Source organism: Geotrypetes seraphini, chromosome 9 (genome assembly GCF_902459505.1).
Source record: "Geotrypetes seraphini chromosome 9, aGeoSer1.1, whole genome shotgun sequence".
NCBI classification, from domain to species: domain Eukaryota; kingdom Metazoa; phylum Chordata; class Amphibia; order Gymnophiona; family Dermophiidae; genus Geotrypetes; species Geotrypetes seraphini.
In genome coordinates this window covers 6,403,685-6,428,904 of record NC_047092.1, presented here as the reverse complement: position 1 = coordinate 6,428,904, position 25,220 = coordinate 6,403,685, and the positions used below count along the sequence as shown (strand labels likewise).

The 25,220-nt window shown below is 39.9% G+C and overlaps 1 protein-coding gene across 3 annotated transcripts in view; it reads right to left on the bottom strand.

Moving 5' to 3' along the window:
- Nucleotides 1–23: 23 nt before the first annotated feature.
- The window catches only part of USP6NL (USP6 N-terminal like), a 163,806-nt gene continuing 138,609 nt past the window's right edge, over nucleotides 24–25,220 (bottom strand). For all 3 annotated transcript variants that reach the window (XM_033957921.1, XM_033957922.1, XM_033957919.1), the window contains exons 10-14: nucleotides 23,914–24,008; nucleotides 19,832–19,897; nucleotides 19,634–19,733; nucleotides 17,444–17,596; nucleotides 24–2,135 (exon numbers count right to left, since the gene is read on the bottom strand). In XM_033957921.1, the coding sequence (XP_033813812.1) occupies nucleotides 721–2,135; nucleotides 17,444–17,596; nucleotides 19,634–19,733; nucleotides 19,832–19,897; nucleotides 23,914–24,008 (1,829 nt within the window). In that variant the 3' untranslated portion in view covers nucleotides 24–720. The remainder of the gene's footprint in view (nucleotides 2,136–17,443; nucleotides 17,597–19,633; nucleotides 19,734–19,831; nucleotides 19,898–23,913; nucleotides 24,009–25,220) is intronic.

Below are 25,220 nucleotides of genomic sequence, written 5' to 3'. Positions count from 1 at the left end.
CCAATCAGGAGCTGCTTTGACACACCAGATAGCGTGTCAAAGCAGCTCCTGATTAGTGTAACTTCAGAAAATACCGCAAATTACTGAGTCCGCGATTCGTGAACCACAAATTCATGGGGGGTTTACTGTATATACAACTCAAGAATGGAAAAGTATACACTTAAAATGAAGACAAAACAATAATGGTAGGACAGGGGACACCACATTGTCATCTGGGTCTGAAAAGACAGCCGTTATCAAAAGAGTAATTTACATACAAATTCAAAGGGTGGCGTTTTCTCAAAGGAGAACATTTAAAACAAAAAGAAAAAAACTACAAAAATCTCTCGCATAAGAGCATGTAAACAATGTACATCATTTCTTTAAATAAATAAATACAGTAACTTCATTTTTGAAACGACTGAAAATTAGGTTCCTGTACATATTGTTACCTGTTTTTCTAATTGCCAGGACTTTTTAGACCTAACTGGGGATTGTTGCCCTTTAATTGCTATGTTTATATGCATAAGAACCCTTCAATCATACCAGTATACTGTACACACCTACATGTTCAAATTTAGTGTTTACACTGAAATTCAAACTTCTTTTCACAGTGTTTCTAAATTTAGCTTCACAAATAAGGGGATTTTGGTCCTTGTACACAAATACTGCTCTGGAATTTATAAACATAGCAATTCAATGCAGTTCATGTTTCTGAAAACTCTCAGTAAACATCTCATCTCACAGCATCACAGACTCCTGTACGGTCAGCCCTTCTCCAGGGTTTCGGTAACGGTAGGTACCAACCCGGGGACTTGAGAGTTGGTATTGTGGTGAACCCTGCTGTTCCAAATATGGTGAGGTCCTATATCTTATTGGACTGGACATAGAAATGGATGAAAAGTTATAGTCTTGAATGGGTGTTTGATGAAAAGTTGGAGACTTCTGCATATTTCCTAGGTGACTTCGGCTGGCATCTTTGTTCCACGAGTCAGAATCTAAATATTTTTCACTGTTTGGCAAATAATCCACGGGTGGTGGTAATACATATTTGCTGCCTACAGGCTGTCTAGAATTTCCCGAATTCAGAGTTGTATTTATATCAGCAGGTAAGACGTCTATGCGGGTAGTAGGTGTTAAAAGAGAATTCTGTTGATTGGGAGGGTAAGAATTCAAATACGGTTTATCGGGAGGAAAATCAAAGTTTGTACTGTAAGCATTACTGGAAAGGTTTGCCATATTTCCATAACTGTAGGGCGGAGAAGCAAGCCTGGGGTAATACTTAGACCGGTTTTCATTATAAACAGGCAGGCCACTATAGGAGGGTGCTGGTTGTTTTACGAAAGGGCCGCGGTCAGCAATGTCAGACTGCAAGGTGTGCTTTGGGGATCTTGGCTGTAGGTTGAAACCAGGACTATTTAATATTTTTGGTGGACTAGAACTTTTCGAAGGATGCCTTGCATTTGAACTGCTGAGAGAATTCAGATTCCTTGGACTCTGGAAACCAGACCTTTTTCCCAGCTCCTCAGCACGAATCTCATGTTCATAGTCAACTGCAGGAACATTGTCATACTGTGATGCATTGGAGCCCCTCTTGCCTTCATCAACATTCAAAACCCTCCCACTTTTCTTCTTGACTAGAAACGCTCTGGCCTCCCCAGGACTGGTTGCAGGACCTGCCAAGCTGTAGTTGACCGATTTGCTCTTGATATCTAAAGCAGATTTCATTGTGCTCTCTGCAGTTTTAGTAGCAGGTTTGCGCCACTTAGGTACAAAGTCCTTCGTTACCGTTGAAGTAGCATTGGCGTTTTGGTTAGCAGCAGCAGCAGCATTACTGAATGTGTGTTGTGGATTTTCCTGCGCTCTTACTGTTTGAGGACTCTTCCAGTATTCCAGATCACCTTTATTTTGTCTGTCCTGCTTATCTACTGGTCCTCGCCTTTGCAATTTCAGTGATGATTTTTCCAGAGAATTATTTCTCTCTCTGTCATTTTCAAGAGAAATCTCATGCTGTTTTTCATGTATCTTGTCAGTCCTAGTCTGAGTAGCCAGTTCAGTAGTAGTTTTTTGTCCATTGACCACATGATTAAGGACTAAAGGTTGAGGTTCTGGTGGAAGCTGCCCTAGTGGTTTCTTTGGCAATTCTTCTTCTTTACCTAAAATAAAGAAAAAGAAAATATTACGAACTCTTTGTCTCCTGCACACTAGAGAGTATTACATAATCAAGCTGATGAAATAAAACACGAACTAAAATCTATGCAATTTTTTTAGAGCAGATTTTTGTTAATACATGTGTTAAAAAATTCCCCTGATTGATCTACCCATTCATTGATATATACACCTGAGCAGTTCACAATTAAAACGAATATACAAAAAGTATGAAAAAAGAAAGAGGAAAAATAGCAAATGAAAATTACAGAACGGAAATTTTGCTGCCAGCTCCAGGCTCATCATTAACTCCGTCCCAGTGCACATGCCTGTACTGGTATGTGAATCTAAGCCATTAACAGCCAGGGCTGAACTGACTCTAGATATCCAATGTCATGGAATGTGCAGTTCCTAGCATGAAATACCTGGATCTCACTAGTCACCAGCCAATATTCAGACTAGTGCCTGGCACAGAAAAGTTTGGACAGTCTTTTTGCTATCCTAAATTTTATGCAGTTAGTTATCCAGTTGGCAGTCTGAAAATTGCCCTTAACCTACAAGGGGCATTCAATAATTTATCTGAGTATGAAAGAAAGTAGCAAGCATGTTGAAACAAGTCTGTGCATACTATGATGTCTTATGGCTCAGTGTGAGTCTAACATTCCAAGAGACAGGATGTCAGGAGAGTCCTTGCGCAAATCAAGAAACTGCTAGAAAAATTTCTCACAAAAGAAGGGGAAAAGTCAAAGGAGATCCATGAACGCATGACTGCAGTTTATGATGAGTCTGCCCCATCATCCTACAAAGTAAAATTTTGGAGTAAGCACTAAGTGGGGTAGAGAGTCCATTGAAAAAGACAGAAATGTGCAAAATAGTCAGAGAGTTAATTTTGTCAGGCAAACAAATTAAGGTTTCCCGAATAGCTGAAGAAATGGTCATCTCGGCAGGTACAGTTTGAAAAATAATTCATGAAAAGTTGGGCGTGTCCAAGGTTAGTGCAAGTTGGGTTCCAAGAATGCTGATGCCATGTCAGAAGGCCACGAAGTTTCAGTGCTGTCAGGAGAACTTGGAGATGCTCCATGAAGACCACATGAATTTTTTTCATCATTTGGTGACTGGAGATGAGACTCGGGTCTATCACAGAGATCCCAATTCCAAAATGGAGTCAGTGCAGTGGAAGCACGAGTAATCACCTAACACAGGAGTAGGGAACTCCGGTCCTCGAGAGCCGTATTCCAGTTGGGTTTTCAGGATTTCCCCAATGAATATGCATGAGATCTATGTGCATGCACTGCTTTCAATGCATATTCATTGGGGAAATACTGAAAACCCGACTGGAATATGGCTCTCGAGGACCGGAGTTCCCTATCCCTGCCCTAACCCAAAAAAATTTCAAGACAGAAAAATCTACAAACAACGTCATGGCAATTGTCTTGCAGGATGATAAAGGACTTTTGCTTCTGGAGTTCATGCCACACAAGACAACCATAACCGGGGAGAGTTATGCCAACACAATGGTCGCTTTGCAGTAGTCGATCAAGGAGAAAAGACAAGGAAAACTCACAGCAGGCATGCTGCGTCCTCATGACAATGTGCCAGTGCGCATGTCACGACAATCACAGGCTGCCATCTGAGAATGTGAACCATGCACTCTACAGTCCCGACCTGGATCCCTCGGATTATTTCCTCTTCTGAGTTTTGAAGAAATCTCTCTGTGGACAGTGGTTTTCAAGTGATGAAAATGTCAAGAAAGCTGTGAAGTCCTGGTTTGAAGGTCAAACAGAAGAATTCTTTTCAAAGGGATTAAAGTCAACTGCAGAAGAAGTGGAGCTATCAGGGGACTATAATGAAAAATAAAACAAATTTTTTTTTAAAAAACTCTTTTCTTTCCTACTGAAGTAGATAAATTATTGAACATCCCTTGTATCTAGTTAGGAGATAGCCAGTTAGCCTATAGCAGCACTAATCGGTTAAGTGGTACTGAATATTGTGTAAATCACCAAAAGGTATTCACTCAATATATCCCACTATCTCAGACTGATTAAGGCAGGGTCCTAATTCAAAGAAAAGACCTCAGTGTTCCCTGAGAACAAACTCGGGAAACTACTATGACAATTACTAAGTTGTCATAGAAAAACTCCGTTAAGATGCAGTAAATGTTTAAATATATTAACTTCTCTTCAGATAGCAATGCTTGTGACAAAAAAGAAAAAGCAACCTGCACTAAGCTCAATAATATCCTCAGATATAGGAAAGATCACCGCTGCTCGATAGACCACACTTTCCCGGTGCAGAGATTCAGCGTAATGAAAATCTTGTAACTCCCATCTTATAACTCCCAACAGGCCCTGTTTTGCAATTGCTAAGAAATAACGAAAGTCACAGTCAGTTGGTATACTCTTTAACCACTATACAAAGTCAAATTTCAATATCACTTACATTTGAAAACAAGCTACTGCTTCAAAAATCTTCTTAGAGAAAATGGCGACTCGGCATCTGTCTTGGTTTAAGAGTGCATGTTGACGTCAATACTCTCCAATCAGAAGGGGTAAAACTCTCCAATCGGAAGGGGTAAACATCTCCAATCAGAAGGGGTAAAATTTGAGCAGTCCAATCAAAAAGTATCCCTGAAATTGTATATGGAAACATAACTTCCGATTGGAGAGTATTGACGTCAACACGCGCTCTTAAACCAAGACATATGCCGAGTTGCCATTTTCTCTAAGAAGATTTTTTGAAGCAGTAAGTGATATTGAAATTTGACTTTGTACAGTGTTTAAAGAGTATACCAACTGACTGACTTTCGTTATTTCTTAGCAATTGCGAAACAGGGCCTGTCGGGAGTTTACCTTTTGGTGAATACCTTTTGGTGATTTATTCTATTTGTTTGGTATTCTGCTTGTGTTGACTGAATATTGTGTGCCAGGTTTAATCCTACAGGAGCCTCTCCTGCCCAGTTAAATCCTTTTGAATATTGGGAGCTTTGTAAATAATAAGCTAAGATGTTAATGCATAATAGATTTAAAAATAACACTAAGAAAAAATCACTTTAAAAAGTAGGGAAAAATGTGTTTTAGGCTTAGTTTACATTTTTACTTCTTAAATGGGGTAAAGGAGGGATTTGGAAAGGAGAAAGGATGGGGCAAGAAACTGAAGGGAATAAAGATGGTGTGAGGTGATTAAACAAGTAAAGCAAACAGTAGTGGAAGAAAGGTTCCCCCTAACCCCCGTAAAAAAAAAAAAAAAAAGAAAAATACTGTAAACCCTGAAATTCACCCCATTAAAAAAAGTAGCAAACAAAAACTAAAAAAGTAGAAAAATTAAATTGGAAATAAAGAAAACCAAAAAAATCTTTTCCCCTCTTCCTATATATTTTGACTGGCATTTAGAGTTCAAATGAAACCATATGTGGTCTTTTATCAATGGTTACCTTACACTAATGGTTATTACTATGTGCCATCTGCAACATGGCTCAAGGGAAGAGACCCAACTTTGCTTTTAACACATACAGCACTTGCCTAAGACATCTATATTTTCCCCTCTGTTGCCACTACATACATTTTCCCAGCCTGCCTACTGATACAGTTTTCAGCTCCAGGCCAGACCACCACAAGCCAGATTTTTCATTATCTAACAAGAAACAATATATAAATGGAGAACGTTTCCTTCGATATCAGAAACAAATGTGTGAAATGTTTTTCTACCAAAAAGCACAAATCTGTCGTCCCCTCTCCCCTTCAAAAATAAAACATGATACATTCTATATTAGGCTGACTGTCAAGTAACAACGCATTGATGAGGCTGCACAGCAGAAAATCAAGCAACAGACAAAAATGTGATAATTAACCAGAATGATTTCATCTTAATTCAAACTATACAAAAGTAATACATGCAATGAGTTGGCCAATTTCCTCTTCCTCCTCTGGAATTTGGAGCCAAGTATCTTTTTCTGAAAATATCTGGGGATTTCTCCCCCTTGCTTCACATTCTCCCCTTACCCCCAACTCATTTCATTTCAGTCACTGCATCAAGTTCTCAGGGAGGGGCCAGACTCTTCCAAACCCGATAAATCATGGGCCTCAAATCTGGACACTAGTTATTGCTATTTTGCAGTAACTGGGACTCCCTCACCACTTCAGATGCAATGAGAACCTTCTCCACAGCATCCCCAGGTCTCTCAGATGGGAATGACCAGCATTTGCCAATGGTCCAAATCACTACCACCAAATGTTTATGAAGTATACAGACTACTTTGCTAACTCTTTGGCTACCTATTTACATTGATGTTCTTCAAATCTGACCATTTAATAAACCACCACCTAATAACTATCATATAAATATGTCTTGCCCAAGCATAAAGGAGCTCTGAGGCCATCAATCCAAAGGGATAGCCGTTATTCTCTGCACACAGCTGAGAAAACATGCCCTGAAGTGGAATAGATTTCTTAGGGTTTGCAAGAAAAACATAAAAAAGGAAACGGAATGTTCAGAATTATTAGGGAAAAATAAGAGAATAAAACAAAAAAATGTAGTGCCTCTGCATCACCCAATAACGTGAATGAATCTCTGGTATTGTGTGCATTTTGGTCACATCACCTAAAAAAACCAACAAACCCAACAAATAACAGAATCAGAAAAGGCACAAAGGACAACCAAAATGATAAAGAGGATGGGATGGTTCTCAAATGAGGAGATGACAAAGGTCTAGCAAATCGTGAATGGAGCAGATCTCATCTATTGTAGCTTTGTCCCCGAATCCCGATTGTACTACAGTCTCTGGCACCACCCAGTGGTGGTTATTATCAAGTGTAAAAAGGTTAAAAAAAAAAAATCAAACCTGCAACACTGCCTCACATTTTGCAACATAATTAGAAGTAATCATCTTCATACCTTATGAGCAAAGTCTAAAAACCGCATGATGGCAATAGAATATATTTACTTTGAATGTTTTAGCGGTGTTAAGAAACAGTGTTAAGCATCAGAGCCTGTACCTCAAATCTGTAAAGAGGACAAAGGCTGCATTTGTTGAATAACTATCCCAAAGAAGCATAGCTGGCTGAATTTGCTGAAACATGAATAATGCTCACTAAGGAGGCAAGTTTCAAAATCCACACAGATCAGCAAACACATCTTCAAAGAGAAATTCCCAGTGAGCTCTGGTACTTTTGAAGGATGTGCAAAGCGCATCAAAGCTCACTCTTGCCCATATTGCTTGCCTTAATGATTGAACCTTTAGCTCAACGGGTGCGAGATCAGGCTATGATTATGGGACTGCGGGGTGAATGGTAAGGAATATAAGCTGAGTTTGTTTGCAGATGAATTTTTATTTAGTGAGAGTGGTAATACATGAGTTTTGGGAATATGGAAGATTGTCTGGGTTTATGATGAATATGGCCAAATCAGAGCTACTGAATATTAATTTACCTGAGGAAACTAAGAGCATTTTATGGGGATCTGTACCCTTTTTCCAAGGGGAGTGGGTTCATCACTGTGTGCTACCTGGAAATCCACCTGGAATGATTATGTTCCAATTTATTTGATTTGAATTATGGCTGAAGTGCCAGGAGAGGGACTGCAGAAGACAAATATGAATACGGATGGAGGAGTGGAAGACCCTGATCGATTTTCAGAGGGTTATGTTCATGAGGAGCTAGCTAAATTAAAAGTAGACAAAGCAATGGGGCTGGATGGTGTACATCCAAGGGTGCTGAAGGAACTTCGGGAAGTTCTAGTGGATCCGCTGACTGACCTTTTAAATGCTTCTCTAGAGTTGTGAGTGATACCGGAGGACTAGAGAAGGGTGGATATGGTTCCTCTCCACAAAAGTGCAAGTAAGGAAGAAGTAGGGAATTACAGGCCGGTAAGTCTGACTTCTGTAGTAAGCAAATTAATGGAAACACTTTTATAACAGAAAATGGTCAAGCTTCTGGAATCCTGTGGATTACAGGATCGGAGTCAACATAGATTCACTAGAGGTAGGTCTTGTCAGACAAATCTGGTCAATTTCTTTGATTGGGTGACCAGAGAATTGCATAGAGGGAGTGCGTTAGATGTGGTGAATTTAGATTTTAGCAAAGTCTTTGACAGTGTTCCACACAGAGGTCTAATAAACTGAGTGCCCTCAGGATGGGTGCCAAAGTGATGGGCTGGGTCAAGAACTGGTTGAGTGGACAGCAACAGAGGGTAGTGGTCAATGGAGATCACTCTGAGGAAAGGGATTACCAGTGGTGTGCCTCGAGGTTCTGTTCTTGGGCCTGTTCTTTTTAACATGTTTATAAACGATATTGCTGAAGGGCTATCGGGTAAGATTTGCCTCTTTGCGGATGATACCAAAATCAGCAAAAGACTTGACACACAGGATGGTGTGAATAACATGAAGAAAGACCTAGTGAAGTTTGCTAAGAAATGCAAGGTCATGCATTTGGCCTGCAAAAACCCGAGGGAACGGTACAGTTTAGAGGGTGAAGAACTTATGTGCATGACAGAAGAGCGGGACTTGGGTGTGATTGTAAGTGATGATCTTATGGTGGCCAAACAAGTTGAAAAGATGACAGCGAAAGCTAGAAGGATGCTAGGGTGCATAGGGAGAGGTATGGCCAGTAGGAAAAAGGAGGTATTGATGCCCCTGTATAAGACTCTGGTGAGACCTCATTTAGACTATTGTGTACAATTCTGGAGGCCGCACCTTCAAAAAGATATAAAAAGGATGGAGTCAGTCCAGAGGAAGGCTACTAAAATGGTGTGTGGTCTTCGTCATAAGGCATATGGGGACAGACTTAAAGATCCCAATCTGTTTACTTTGGAGGAAAGCCGTGGAATACTTAAATTTTATGGTTAAAAAGATGGAAGGGTTGTATGGGAATATTAAGGGCATGGAAGAACTTGTTGATGTCTTAGAATCAGAAACAATTTCTAAATGGTCTAGTTTTTTGGAACTTAGTGAGGAGGTACTTACAAAAAATATACAATCTTTACGTTCAACAAGAGCGGTGGATGATCCTTGTTCGCTCACTATTGTTCAAAAGCTAGGAAACAGTTTGATACCTTCACTTGCAATGATTGTTAATAGATCTCTACAGTCAGGTTATATTACATTACATTACATTAGTGATTTCTATTCCGCCTGTGCCTTGCGGTTTTAAGCGGATTACAAATTAGAAGAGATCTGGACATTTCCGAGAGAATTACATAACAAAGATTCATGTAAGTTACATGATACGGTAGAGAGTTACAAATTAGAAGATATCTGGATTTTTCCGAGAGAATTACATAGCAAAGATTCAAGTAAATTGCAGAATACAGTGGAGAATAACAATATATTCGAGTAACAGAAGAAAATTATCTAACATTGAAGGAAGAAGTTTATTGGATACAGATGGTGGTTGCTTATTTAGGAATCTGAATATATATTGGTAGGTATGGTTCGAGGAGTTAACTAATGTGTTATTCACGGGGGAGAAAGCATGTGCGAGTAGGGAGGAGATTAGTAAGCCACAATAAAACAAAATTTTAAAAAACGTATTCCAGCTCTACCATTTATTGAAAAGGCTGTTTTAGAACAACTAGAGGAATTTGTTGAAAGAAAAAAAAACCTCAATTGGCATCAATTCAGATTTCAGGCAGGACATATTGTTGAGACATTGATGATGACTATTGTTCACCAATTGAAAAGATGGATGGATCAAAATTATATCATCTGTTTTGTTTCACTGGATGTATCTTCAGTCTTTGATACAGTTGATTGCCATATCCTGTTGCAAATGGGTGTGGGTGGGACAGTGTTACAATAGCTTACATCTTATTTTCAAGATTGTATGTTTAAGGTACAAAACAGCGGGGAACTGTCTAATAGTAAGCCAATGAGTAAAGGTTTACCACAGGGATCTGCCCTTAGTGCATTACTGTTTAATTTGTACTTGTCCTCACTAGGGGAGAGCCTTCGTAAAATAGAGGTAGCATATCGTATTTATGCTGACGACATCCAATTTTCCTTTCCAATGTTCGATGATGTCAATATATGATTTCCGGATCGTGGTACAAACGATAGTTTTATCAAAACTGAACTATTGCAATGCCCTTTATTTAGGAATTTCAAAAGTACAGTGTAAAGTATTACAAATGATCCAAAATGCTGCCACAAGGTTAATTTGTGGGGTTAGAAAATTTGAATACATAACACTTTGGCTGAAGAAACTGCATTGGCTACCTGTGCGATCACGTATTATTTTCAAGACATTAACTTTGGTTTACAGAGTCATTTACCATGGGATTCCTATCTACCGACCACTCTGAGATCTGAGGGTGCGATACAATTGTCATTGATGGACTTTTCAAAAATACATTATGAGAGAAACACTGTGGAACAAATTAACTGGACCGCAAAGGGCTCTATCTGATATTCAGTAGTTTAAAAAAATGCTTAAAACCACACTTTTTATAGAGGCATTCTAATAAAAGATGTTTTGCTCAATGATGGTTTTAGGATGAGTGTAATGTGAGGATCTGTGAACCCAGTGTTTACATGGAATGATTTGTAATTTGAGATGTTTGCATAAGTCATGTCTGTTCCATTCTGTGAATGTTACTTTTGTAATGCCACCTAGAAATAGGCGGTTGATAAATTTTTTAAATAAATATGATAAGAGAGATTTAAATATTTATGTAATGTAAATGTGCATGAGTCGAGTCTCTTTCATTTGAAAGGAAACTTCAATGAGAGGGCACGGGATGAAGTTAAGAGGCTCTGGAGTAATCGAAGGAAATACTTTTTTACAGAAAGGGTGGTAAATGCGTGGAACAGTCTCCAGAAGAGGTGGTGGAGACAGAGACTGTATCCGAATTCAAAAGGGCCTGGGTTAGGCATGTGGGATCTCTGGGAGAGAGAAAGAGATAATGGTTACTGTGGATGGGCAGACTGGATGGGCCATTTGGCCTTTATCTGCCATCATGTTTCTATAATCATAAAGCTCTATGACCTCACAATGCAAGTGTAAACAGCCTTAGCCTATAGGAAGAGGAGATGCAAATGTTAAAAGCCTTAGCCAATAGGGAGAGGAGATAGTGGATGTTGCAGATGGGCTATTTGGCCTTTATCTGCCATCATGTTCCTATGTTTCTATAACCATAAAACTCTATGACATCACAATGCAGGTATAAAGAGCCTTAGCCAATAGGGAGAGGAGATGCAAATGGTAAGAGCCTTAGCCAATAGGGAGAGGAGGAGATAGTAGATGCTGCAGATGGGCAGACTAGATGGGCCATTTGGCCTTTATCTGCCATCATATTTCTATGACTACATATGTGCTAGAAAGGAGTACTTACTTTTTAAAGAGCTACTACTGTCATCTTCTATTGCTACAAGATGTTAAGTGCAGAGCTCATGTGCTGGTCTGAATTTGGGCAACAAGAACTTTAGTCCATAGCACATCTAATGCGGTCTGAAGGCACACTGGTTAGGAAACTCTGTCCCCAAAAAACTGTTGTCCCTGCTAGATCAAGGATGGGAAGAGAAAGCAATCTGCATACTCTCCTGAGCTCTTCGCTAGATAAGAACATAAGAACTGCCATCTGGGTCATACTACAGGTCCATTAAGCCCAGTATCTTGTCTACAACATTGGCCACTCCAATCACAGTCAGCAGCATCCCGAAAAGGAAATTCCATGCAGATTATCCCCTGGGATGAGTAGTGATTACCTCAAGACTACCTTAAGAATGGTTTATTGACTTTTACAAAATAGAAACAGCACAAAATTCCCATGAAGGCTAGAAGAACAGTAAAAAGAAGTGGGAAAGGGACGAGATGCTTTTCCGGGTGGGATCTTTATTTGAAATGTCACCAATTATCATAAAACTCAATTGTCTAATCTGTGCTCTGTCATAGGCAATCAAGAGATGAGCAAGGGCCACGCACTGCATCCCATTGAAGGATATTTATTTATTTATTTAAAAGACCTATAATCTGCCTTCTCATACACTAAACATACTGTACATTTAAAACATAAAAAGCTATTACTAATAAGCTCATACATTAAGGGGCTCATAATCGAAAGAGAAAAATGTCCAAAAACCGGCCTAAGTCGGCATTTGGATGAACATTATCCAAATACGTCCAAGTGCCAATAATAAAAATGGATTTTGGACGTATTTCTAAACAACCTAGGCCTTCATAGTGCCGCTGAACGACCAAAGCTAAACGGGGCGTTTCGGGAGGTGTGTCGAGGGCGGGAGTTGGGCGGGACGTGGGCCGGCTTAGATTTAGTTGTACAGCATTTATAACCGAAAGTTTTACAAGAGTCTAGATGGAACATGGTCTAAGTCACAAAAAAACACCTAAAGTCACCAGATAAGCACAGCAAACACATAAAACAGACCCCCACACAGTACCCCAGTGATCACCGATCCCCCCCACCCCCTTAAAAATATTAATCACACCTTTAAAATTTAGCCTCCAGACCATCATCACCCGGCAGCCTGGCATAGTCGTCCAGCACAGCGGCGGCTTAAGCTGTCTTGGGGGTGGGTTAGGGACTCATGGAGAGGAAGACCCATGCCCATAAGCCTCTGTACTCACTGCATTGATACTGAAACATGTGCACTGCCCTATACATCCCCAAAACCCTTTTTTACTGGCATATAAGGGCTATTAGGGTGGCAGATAAGTGGGTCTAGGGGATTGTGGAGGTGGTTTGTGGGGCTCACCGTGACCTATAAGGGAGCTGTAGTGAGGAGAACGCATGGCACCCTTTTTGTGAAGTTCACAGCAGTGCCCTGTAAGGTACCCCACTATTTAGGTGCCATGTCTGGATGTTCAGTCCATCACTTTGCAGACCCCTCCCACGTCCAACAGGGCTTTTTCTAGGCATTTTTGACTTGGATGAAAAGTTGGACGAAAATGTGGTATAAAGATGGATGATTTAGCAATTTGGACAATCAGATCGGCAGGACGTATAGTTAGACGATTTTTGAAACAAAAAAAAATTTTGGACGTATTTTTCGAAAATGTGTCCTAGGCTGTTTTTGTTGTTTTTTTTAAACTTTGGACGACTTGCAACTTAGACGGAAACGGACTTAGACATCCCTTTCGATTATGCCCCTCCACATTTTAAAAAAAAAACAATTAAATAACTCAAGAACCCACAAAATCCCTAAACTTACTCATATAATAATTAGAAAGTACCAAAAACCTGTGCAAACAGCAATGCCTTTAATTCCCTTTAAAAAAAGGCCTACATTTTTCTATGCTATTGTGTGCAATTCTGGTCTCTGCATCTTTTTTTTTTGTTTTATAAATCTTTATTCATTTTCTTATGTTACAACAAGTGTTTCAAATAAATTCATTATAAACTTGAATAATCACACTTGATTAATTTACAGATTAATATCAAATTTAAAATTTCTTTAGAAAATCAATATTTTATAAAGTTATAATATTATGTAAGAAATCTAAATTAATATAATTATTATTGAATATAATAATCTCCCCTCCCTCTCTCCCTCCCTATCAATATTGAATGAGAAATCTTTATTCATTTTCATATGTTACATCAACAATATAAATTCATACTAATATTTCAGAAAACTAAATTTATATAATTCTTAGTTAATATAATAATATCCCATCCCCTCCCCCCTCCCTTCTATTCAGTAATACATGAATAAAATTTTTAAATGTTATTTTATCCATATTTCATATTATAAATCTAGTATTAATATATTATATAATATTTAGAGATATGATCTCTTTTTCTTCTAATCAAATTCTATACATGGGAAAATTAATCATTCTTTACAATATTCAGTTAATGGTCTCCATATTTTTTGAAATTTATCTACATGTCCTTTTTGTGTTGCTATAGTGAGCTCCATTTTGTATATATGACATACAGAATTCCACCAGAATGTATAATTTAATCTGTCATGTTTTTTCCAATTGAATGTGATTTGTTGTATTGCTATTCCAGTTAAAATAAAAAGAAGTTTGTTATTACTTGATGATATTTGACTTTTTGCTCTCATAGTTGTTCCAAATAATATGGTATCATATGTCAAGGCTACCGGATTTTCTAACATCCTATTTATTTGGGGCCAGATTGATTTCCAGAATGTTAAGATGAATGGACAATAGAATAAAAGATGATCTAATGTCCCAATTTCAACATGACAGTGCCAGCATCTATTTGACCTAGAGCTATCTATTTTTTGTAATCGAACAGGGGTCCAGAAAGCTCTATGTAAAAGAAAAAACCAAGTTTGTCTCATAGATGCTGATACCGTACATTTTAGCCTCCAAGACCAAAGTCGTGGCCATTGAGATGCACTAATTTGGTGCTTTATCTCAATGCTCCAAATGTCTCTAAGACCATTTTTTGGTTTTTTATTTATATATTCAGATATTAATTTATACCACTGTGCAGCTTCATGACCTGTTGAATTAATCTGGAAACACAGGAATTCCAAACTGTGATAATTAGTAAGATTTTTCCATTCAGGGAACCCTACCTGAATGGATTGCTTCAATTGCAACCATTTAAAATATTGTGTTTTTTTAAGATCAAATTTATGTTGCAATTGTGAAAACTCCAGCAACTTTCCATTTTTTATTATATCATCTAAAATACGAATACCTGCTGTCATCCAGTTTTTCCAGATTATTTTGAAACCGCCTATTTTGATCTTGGGGTTTAACCAAATCGTTTGAGTTGTTGATTTACTAATTGGAATAGGAGTTAGATTACTTATATATCTTAAAGTTTTCCATGTATCCATGAATATTTTATGTTCTTTGTATAGCCTTGGCATTTTGATACTAACTACATGACTGAGACGTAAAGGAAACATGAGTCTCCATTCAAGCCAGAACCAATCTGGAATATTATCAGTGGGCTCTGGGAGGATCCAATACATACCTTGACGTAAAATATAGGCTTGATGATACCTATAGAAGTTGGGAAAATTTACCCCTCCCTCCGCAATTGGTCTTTGTAATGTCACTAAAGCAATTCTGGGATTTTTCCCAAGCCAAATAAATTTTGTCAATACCTTATTTAACTTTGTATAAAAAGAATCTTGAAAGAAAACTGGTATCATTCCCATTTGGTAACAAACTACAGGTAAGATCATCATTTTAACTGTTTGTACTCTTCCCCACCAAGATAAATGTAAAGGATTCCATTGTTCACACATCTCTGTCACTTTTTGTAATAAACATTTTTCATTAATTTTCATTGTGTCTTCTAAATCTTTTGAAATCCAAATTCCAAGATATTTAATAGTATCCTCCTTCCAAACAAAAGAGAATGTATTAAATAAACCTTTTGTACAGTGTACATTTAATGGAAGTATTTCAGATTTATTCCAATTTATCTTATATCCTGAAAACTTTCCGAATTTATCAATTAGTTCAAGCAATTGTGGAATGGTGGATTCTGGATTCCTCAAATATAATAATATTCTTAAAAAACATCAAGCAGATTTAGAAAAGGTACAGAGAAGGTTGACAAACGATAAAGGGGAGGGATCAACTTCCCTATGAGGAAAGACTAAAGAGGATAAGGCCCTTCAGCTTGGAAGACAAACAGCTAAGAGAAGAGATGAGGGAAGTCTACAAAATATCAAGTAGAGTGGAATGGGAAGGTTTGAATTGCTTGTTTACTCTTTCCAAAAATACTAGGACTAGGGAGTAAGCAATGAAGTTACAAAGTAGTAAATTTAAAACAAATTGGAGAAGATATTTCTTTACTCGGTGTATAGTTAAACTCTGGAATTCTTTGTCGTAAAAGCAGATAGCTTAGCAGGGTTTTAAAAAGGTTTAGATAATTTCCTAAAAGAAAAGTCCATAAGTCAATATTAAGACAGATGTGGGAAAGTCCACAAAGGGAGCAAAAAAGACTAGCTCCCCCACCAAGTTTGTCTGGTCTTGCCAAAAGTACATAATTATAGGCCAAAGGAACACACTGATTCAAGAAATACAGGTCAGAATAAGAATACTAGGATTTGGTCACACAGTACATTTCTGGCTCATCACTAGTCAATAAATTAAAAAGAAATTTCAGATGTGTTCACAGAATGTACATTCAAATATAAAAAATAAAATTAGTATCCACCTCTTCAGGACAGGATACTTCAACAAAGAAAGGGAATAAACTTTCAGCGCAACTAACACTCCAGGTCCACACTCCAAGTGATAATCACCCTAGACCAGTGGTCTCCAACTCAAACCCTTTGCAGGGCCACATTTTGGATTTGTCGGTACTTGGAGGGCCTCAGAAAAAATAGTTAATGTCTTATTAAAGAAATGACAATTTTGCATGAGGTAAAACTCTTTATAGTTTATAAATCTTTCCTTTTGGCTAAGTCTTAATAATAATATTGTCATTTATAGCTAAAGCGACAGATGATCAAGAAACTATGATAAACATACCAAGGGCTTCAAAATAGTACCTGGCGGGCCACGAGTTTGAAACCACTGCCCTAGAATATATTGCTCTTCCCTGTAGAGGCACATACTCAACCAAACACTTCCAGGGAAATTCTATAACCAATGCCTAAACTTAGGCATCGGTAGGCACCCTGCCAATGACTAAGTTAATTGAAAAACATAATCAGAAATGGCAAAAAAATGGCAGTGTTGAAGCGGCTGAAATCACGACCAAGTAGCCGCTTTAGGCCACGGAACACCAAAATAAGCATGGCCAACACTGGAAGTGGCATTAGGTAGGCTAAAGCGGTTACCTAGCTGTGATACATGGCAAAATAGGAAAACTCGGGTCTATATTTCAGCTGCCTAGCTATGCCACCGCAGGATCCTAAACCCTAAGCTGTGACAGGGGCTTTAGGGAGTCCTGTCGGCTCAGATGATTGGGGGGAAAATACCCCTGCCACGATCAGCTGCGGCAGGGGACCTCCCCCGATATTGGCATGAGGTATGCCCATTTCCTCATGCCGGAACCCCCGAAACCCCCCCCCTCGAAGTCCCACAGCCGGAGGGATGCTGATTCCCTCCCACCGGAAGTTCCACGGCAGGAAGGAATGCCCAATCCCTCTTGCGGGCAAACTCCCCCCACCCCGAACCCATGACACCCCAAATTGCCAAAATGGCTGAAATGTAGGCCAGGGTTTTTCAGGTCTACATTTCTGTCACCTATCTTGGCTGCATCATGTGCGATTCTGTAACAGGTGCTGTTGAGTGATTTGACAGGCTGCCAACATAGGAGCTGGTGACAGAATTCAGGCCTTACTAGTTACAGCAAATAGTCAAAGAGAACAAGTAACATCCATAGATCCTGATCCACAGTTTGCCTGAAAATGTGCTCTTACCTGGTGGCGGAAGATCCAGCTTCGCCCGCTTTAACTCAGCCATGGAATTTTGGAGTTGCTCTATTGCAAAGTCATCTTCAAAGTAGAAATTCACACCTAGTGTCTGCTGAAGAAATTCTACAAGTTCTTCCATGGACAGCTTCATTAAATATTCTAAACAGGAACAAAAAGTTTGCTTTTAAAGACAGGATGGCCTAGTGGCTCAGTGGTACTGCTTTGTGCTGCCAATTCTAGGGTCAGGTGCAAGATCTGGCAATGGAGAGTGTTGCAGTGGGGTAAGAGGCATTGTCAAACTGTTACAATACCTACAATCCACTACTGTAGGTGAATGACATGGGGACAAATTTTTCCCCGTCCCCCCAGGAACTCAATTTCCCCGTTACATCCCCGTGAGTTTTGTCACTTTCCCTGTCCCTGCCCCATAACCGCACAAGCCTCAAACACTTATGACTTAAAAGTGTTTTTGAAGCTTGTGCAGATTAGGACGGAGCTTGTAGGAATGAGGCAGGGATGGGAAAATGAGTTCCCGTGGGGATGGGAAAAAAATCTGTCCCCATGTCATTCTCTAGTAACAATGTACATCACCTCAGTAGTTACTGATAACACTATTGTTTTATGCTGCAGAATCTTTGACTGTATAAAACATGAAGCCTACAAAGTGCACAAACTATTCCTACTAATCATTTCTATATTGCTGTCCTGCTCAATAGAGCTTACAATCTAAAACAGGACAAGCAGGGGGTTAGGAGTTAAATGCAAGGTGGGCTCTTAGTCTTCATTTGAATAATGCCTGGATTGACTCAGGCAGTCTGTTGTGTTTATCCTGTCTCATGTTCACTATCTGTGCCCTGCCCCACAACATTGTCAATCAGCAAAAACTGTGGCAAGAGAAAGAGAGCATCAGCAGGATGGTGTTGGAAATACGACATCACTTTAATCAGTGAGGAGAGTCATCGTTTTATCCTCAAGTCAGTCTATCTGGTTTCACAACTGTCAAGTTGAAACCCCATACGATAGTATGCACTCGGACACAGCGAAAATAATGGCAGGTAGAGATCACAGGTCCTACCCAGTCTGTCCATCTATATCAATCCTCTCCTTCACAGATCCAAGCTTTCTTGACTTCAGTTACAGCCTCTACCCTATGCATTCATAGTTCAGGTTATTTGATGTACCATTTTGCCAAAAAGATCACAGTAAAATAACAAGCCACACATAATGCACTGACCAGTTAGGGGCAAGTAAAAACCCAGAGCAGAAACAAAACAGAGAGGAACAGCCTCTTCACACAAGAAGGAGGCCGGCGTTTTTGTTGTCCATTTAATGCTGAGCTTTAAGTGAATAAAAGGAACTAAGTTGCCAGATGATTACCAGGCCCATGATTAGAGAAACTAACATAGATAAAAAGGGGAGAACAATATATGGAAGGAAGCTTATAAACCATTCAGTGGCGTGGCCTTATCATAGGTGACCAAATGGGAGTTCCAAAGGTTTTGCCATTGGGTTCAGCGACAAAACAGGCTCGATGGACAACAGTTCTACTTTTCTTCACAACAGACGCACATACCATGCCTGCTAATTGTGACACTTCCTTTCTCCAAAATGACAAAGACTTAATCTAATATGCAGATTGTTCCTACAAACATCTTTTGCACTCCCTTCCACTCTCCCAGGTAAAAAAGAAAATTATTGGGCTTTGCATTTCATGAGCACATACTCACCTGCCAATTTAAATCAAAGGAAGAAACACATTTTTAAAAATCCATCTAAGGTTCTATTGATTGATTGATTTTAATTTTTTTCTAGGTCACTTAAGAATTAAACAGTTCTTATGAGTTAAAACAAACATAATAAATTATGACAAACTAATCTTAAAAGCAACAGGGGAGAACTCTCTTTTCTTTCCCAAAGAACTGTTGTCATAAGAATGCAGTGACAAACAATGGGGGTTTTAGCTGTTTCTTGAGCATTCAAGCCTTCTTGTATATTTTGTGATTTGTCCAAATGTGGCTTCTTTATCGTTAGGTTTTATGCTCCTGGCACTCCAGCAAAGGCTTGGGTATAATACCAAAGATTATGGAAACTCTGGATGAAGTCGCCAAAGGTAGGACATCAAAGAAGCAAAAACAGTTTAGCACTTATAAACTAAATCAGGAATCCCAGTAACATGAATGTTTCATGTTTTCTTACTTTTGTGTAGTTTAAGGATTGTGTAAGACATAGCAGTAAGAATTCTCTCTCCTTCAAGTACATAGATATCCCATATCCTTAGGTTTAATGGAAAAGGTGTCTGGAAGAGAATCAGGCAGAGCCATATCAGTAACTTGCTATAAATCTCTGAATAGTTACAAACAAAAGTTCTAAAGGAAAAAGGCAAATTCTACACACACGATCCAGGAAACACTGGAAGAACCACTTCATGGTATACAGGCTGGTATGGAGCTCTTGGGAATCCTGTAAAACAGATCAAGACAGGATGGATGATGAAATCTTGAACAGGACAGGGAAAGAGCCATGTGTCATCACATCAGATTTAAACAGTTTATGGCTAATGCTAGTGGCAGCAGTTTCATTGTATTAAGACGCATGAAACTTTCATGAATTTGATGTGCCAGTCTAGTTTAGTAAAGCATCTAAGCAAAATCAGTTTTAATATTTGGGTTTTTGGGAAAACCAATCAATGATCAAATAGTTATGGAACCTGAAAAAGGAGAGACTGACGAGTGGAGGAACCATAATGAAAATATTCCCTACTAAAGCAGGACAACAGGAAACATTTTACAGAAATCAAGAGTATGGAAAAGGACCTATAAGCCCTCTTTTCAAATACTTCCTATCCCTATCCCCATGAAATAAGGAAGGAGAGGCCTCCCTGCTCTACCGCCAACTCCTGTCTCTGTCCACCGTCAACCTTGCAACAATCTGCTTGGCTCGCTACGATATTTAAAGCCAGACTAAAAACCTACTTATTTGTAGCTGCATTTAAACACATCTGTCTCTCATTCCTTTAACAGTCCCCTACCATCTTTAGTTCCCTCTGTGTGTCTGCCATTAGATTGTAAGCTCTTCTCAGAAGGGACCATTGCAAGTCACTTAATCCTCCACCGCCCCAGGTAAACCACTTAGACAATTAATAGGCAGTATATAAATAAATAAAATAAATGATATAACATTATAAAAAAAATTAATTATATTCAATTTGATACCAATATATTTTTTAAATTAGGACCAATAACTTTTGCAGTGTATGAGACTCAGATGCCCTGGTCCTCTCTGCTGCCTTCTAAGCCCCCCCTTCTACACAGGTCAGAGTAATGTGACATTCCTCGAAAGGACTTGCACCCCACTCTCCTTTTCAGATGGTAATTTTGTTATTTTTTTCCTGTATGTAAAACATTTATTTATTTATTTTAACATGGAAAAGTCCTCTTATAAAACTACAAGCGGCAAAAAGATGATGCCACTTACATATCAGAAGGAAAGAGACGGAGTCCACAGTACAGGAGAATAAGTCAACCAGAAAAAAAGCATGAAGGGTCTTCAAGACTGGGTGACCATCAAGCATTTAACAAAGGAATTTGATAGGCCACCCTTCTACAGTTAACTTAAAGTGGGTTACATATTACGAAGAGGCACTTATTTTATACCTGGGGCAATGGACCAGAGTCAGAAGGAGCTGTAGTGGGAACTGAACCCGATTCCCTGGTTCTCAGGCTACTGCACTAACCATTATGTGGCTCCATCACTCCATTAAAGGTTGGATGGTTAAGGCCTTGGTGCTTTTTCCCTCCCACCTTCATATGCTATGTTTAGGCATCCCCAGGAATGCAATGTAGGCAGAGCACAGACAGAGCTGCAATACACATGTAGAGTGTAGACTACCAGCACACACGCGGTGTAGACGGCCATCATAAATCTAACCATGCGGTTGCCACTGCTGAGCAATGCATTGCAGATGTTAATTAATGCGAAAACCCCAACCACACATGACATAAATGGTATTACACACAGTGCAGGAAACTGCAAAGGGCTGGTTGAGAGGAGAGGGTGTCTTGCAATTCAACCATCCTGACCCACGACCTTGCTGGATAATTTTTGGTCATCATTAACCTGCCAGCACCAACTCTGGTCCATGCTGCAAATAGGATATTGGGTTGGATTAATCTTTGGTCTCAGCTGAGATGGGATAGGATTTATGTTTCCTGGAGAGTTTTAATGTGCTGCTATCAATCTTCGTATCCTGGATTTGATGAATAGCTAGCTTGGGTACATCTTATGTTTCCTCTGTGGTACAAGTTGGCAGATCTGGCACTTATTAGCCCTTTGACTCTATGCCATACGACTCAATTTTTTAAAACAGTTAAGGGGGGCTAAACTCAGTTATCCCTACCCGCATATAGTGAAGGAGTTTGCTGAATACTGGAGATGTTCAATCACCTGCTGCACAAACTCTAATGTTTACTGTTTTATATTGAGAGTATGCTTTTAGAATTATGAAGCACAAAAATAAACTAAACTAAACTAAACCTTGGGTTTATATACCGCACCATCTCCACGAATGCGGAGCTCGGCACGGTTTACAGGAAGAAGGATGAGAGAGGAACTACAGTGGAGAGATTAAAGAGTTAGGTGTAAAGGGGAAGGTGAGAGGCCTAAGAATGGGGGAAGTGTTACAGTTTTGAGAATAGCCAGGTTTTTAGGTGTTTGCGGAAGAGTTGGAGGGAGCTTGAGGTTCAGAGTGGGGAGGTGAGGTTATTCCAGATCTCAGTGATTCTAAAGGGGAGGGATGACCCAAGTTTGCCTGCATGGGAAATACCTTTTATGGAAGGGAAGGATAGTTTAAAAATTTGGGAGGATCTGGAGGAAGTAGGGGTTGGGGAGTTCCAGGATAGAGGGATAACGGCAGGAAGGATGCCATGTAGGATCTTGTAGGCCAGACACGCACATTTGAAGTGGATCCTGGGGATTACTGGGAGCCAATGGAGCTTAGACAGGAGTGGTGAGACGCGACCAAATTTGCTTTTCGCGAAAACAAGCTTAGCTGCGGCGTTCTGAATCCGCTGAAGTCTGTGGAGGCTTTTCTTGGTTAGGCTGAGGTAGATAGAATTGCAATAATCCAATCTGGAGAGGATGATGGATTGTACTAGGACTGTGAAGTGTTTTTGGTGAAAATAGGGTCTGACTTTCCTTAGCATGTGAAGGCTGAAGAAGCATTTCTTCACCAGGGATTGGAGATGTTCGTTGAAGGATAGAGAAGAGTCTAAGGTGACACCCAGAACTTTGCTTGAGAACTCGAGCTGTAATGGGGCTCCGGAGGACAATGGGATGGAGGAAGGTAGATGGTCTAATATTGGGTCGAGCCAAAGGAGTTTTGTTTTGGACTCGTTTAGTTTCATATGCATTGTGAATGCCCAGGATTGGAGGTTCTTTATGCATGAGGATATGTTCGTGGAGAGGTTAGTGAGGTTCGAGTCGGTCTCAAGGAGGACGAGGATGTCATCAGCGTAAGTGTAAAGAGTTTCAAGGGGGGATAGTTGGAGTAGTTTCAGGGAGGACATGTAAATGTTAAAGAGGATTGGGGAGAGGGGTGAGCCTTGTGGGACACCACAAGTCGGGGTCCAGGGGGAGGATGAGGTGCCGCTCATGTTAACCATGTAAGAGCGGGAGCGCAAGAATTTGGAGAACCAATCAAGAACTATGGAGCTAATGCCTATCTCGGAGAGTTGGAAAATTAGAATGTCGTGGTGGACAACGTCAAAAGCTGCGGAGAGGTCGAATTGTAGAAGGACAGCAAACTTGTTACGAGAATGCAGTTGCTGAACCTTAGAGATTAGAGAGGCCAATAGGGATTCAGTGTAGAAGTTGGGTCTGAAGCCATATTGGTAAGGTAAGAGGATGGAGAATCTTTCTAAGTAGGAAGAGAGCTGGGTAGATATGATAGACTCGAGCAGTTTGGTGAAGAGAGGGATATTTGCTATTGGACGGTAGTTGGATGGTATGGAGGGGTCTAGGTCAGCTTTTTTCAGTAAAGGGGTCAATGCGATGTGTCCCATTTCAGTGGAAAATAGGCCTGATAATAGGGCAGAATTTATGAGTTTGGTAAGAGATGTGATGGCCTGTGCAGGGATTTTCTCAAATAGGTAGGAGGGAAATGGGTCCAGGATGCAGTTGCATGATTTTAACTTGAGGCAGAGTTTAAGGGTCTGAGAATCAGATATGAGCTCGAAGACAGTCCAGGATCTGTCGGCAGGGATGGGGTTGAGAGCAGCTAGGGTGGGGTTGGGTTCGGGGGGCACCAGAGAATTGTAGGAGATTGCCTTAGAAAATTTAAGGTAGCTGTAATTGCAACTTCTGACCTAGCTACTGACTGGTTGGGATTCAAAATCAATAAGATCATGACAAAAACTCAAACACTACGTCAGCTTTCATTTGTCTCATTAAGTACTATTGATTTCTGACTGTTTACTCACCAAGTGCTGCTTAAGCTTTGGCATGAACTTCTTCAGTATTTTGTCATGATGGTCCTGAAATCTGATCAATTTTGGGAAACCAGGCACAAAGAAGCCTGAGAAAAGACAGAAAAACATTTCATGAAACGCACTAGCTTTTCTACATCAGGTATTTAACCAATTTATCCAAAGCCAATTACAGAAGTATTCAAAACTGTCAGATCTGAACCAGTTTTGCAAATTACATATAGTGCACTACTACCATGTTTCCCCCAAAATAAGACAGTGTCTTATATTCATTTGGGGCCCAAAAAAAGCACTAAGTCTTATTTTCGGGTAGGGCTTATTTTTTCCCATGTACACGATCATCTCTTCCTTCCTCTTTGCTTTCCCCCACATGTCCAACATCTTTCCTCCCCTCTCACTTATTCCCTTGTGCCTTCCCTCTGCAGCATCTTTCTATCCCTCCCATCCCCCTGTGCAGAATCCTTGCCCAGCTTCCATCCTTCCCTCCCATCCCTCGTGCAGCAGAACCCTTGAACACCTGCCGCCGAGGACCCTCCATACTTCCCTCCCAACCGATCCCCGTTAACTGCAACCATAAATACCTTGCTGCAGAGAAGCATCGGGCCAGAAGCAATCACAGGCTGCGAGAAGGCGGCGAAGAAGCCTGTGATTGCTTCTGGCCCAACGCTCCTCTGCAGCAAGGTATTTATGGTTGCAGTTGACAGGAATCGGTTGGGAGGGAAGGATGGAGGGTCAGCGGGGGTTTGGCTGTGCGGCAGGGGGAAGCACAACTGCCTACGACTAGGGCTTACTTTGGGGGGTAGGGCTTATATTAAGCCCTACCCCGAAAATCATGCTAGGGCTTATTTTCGGGGAAACACGGTATTAATAAGAGCTATACCAAATAACTATTTTACTATTCAACCGAATGCGAATAATGAAAAATATAATTCAACAGAATACAAATAATGGGCATTGAGCTTTAACAAAAGAAGCAACGTGAGATCGGAGATATAGTTCTTCCAAAAATTCATCAGCTTACCCAGTCTATCAAGCAAACGGGTATTCAGTAGCTTTGCAGAAATAAACAACAAACAGGGTTTATGCAGAGCAAAACATTTTCAGTTTGGTTCCAACTTGCTGGATATCTGTCACCACAAGCAAAAAGCACCCCAAAGCTCCCTATGACATCAAGAGGAGCAAAGGGAATTAATAGCAGCATGAAAACCGCCAAGGCTCAAGGAGAGAGGTAAAGCAAATAGGAGTAAATATTTTCCACTCAACGGATAGATAAGCTCCTGGAAACTCACTGGCCAGAGGAT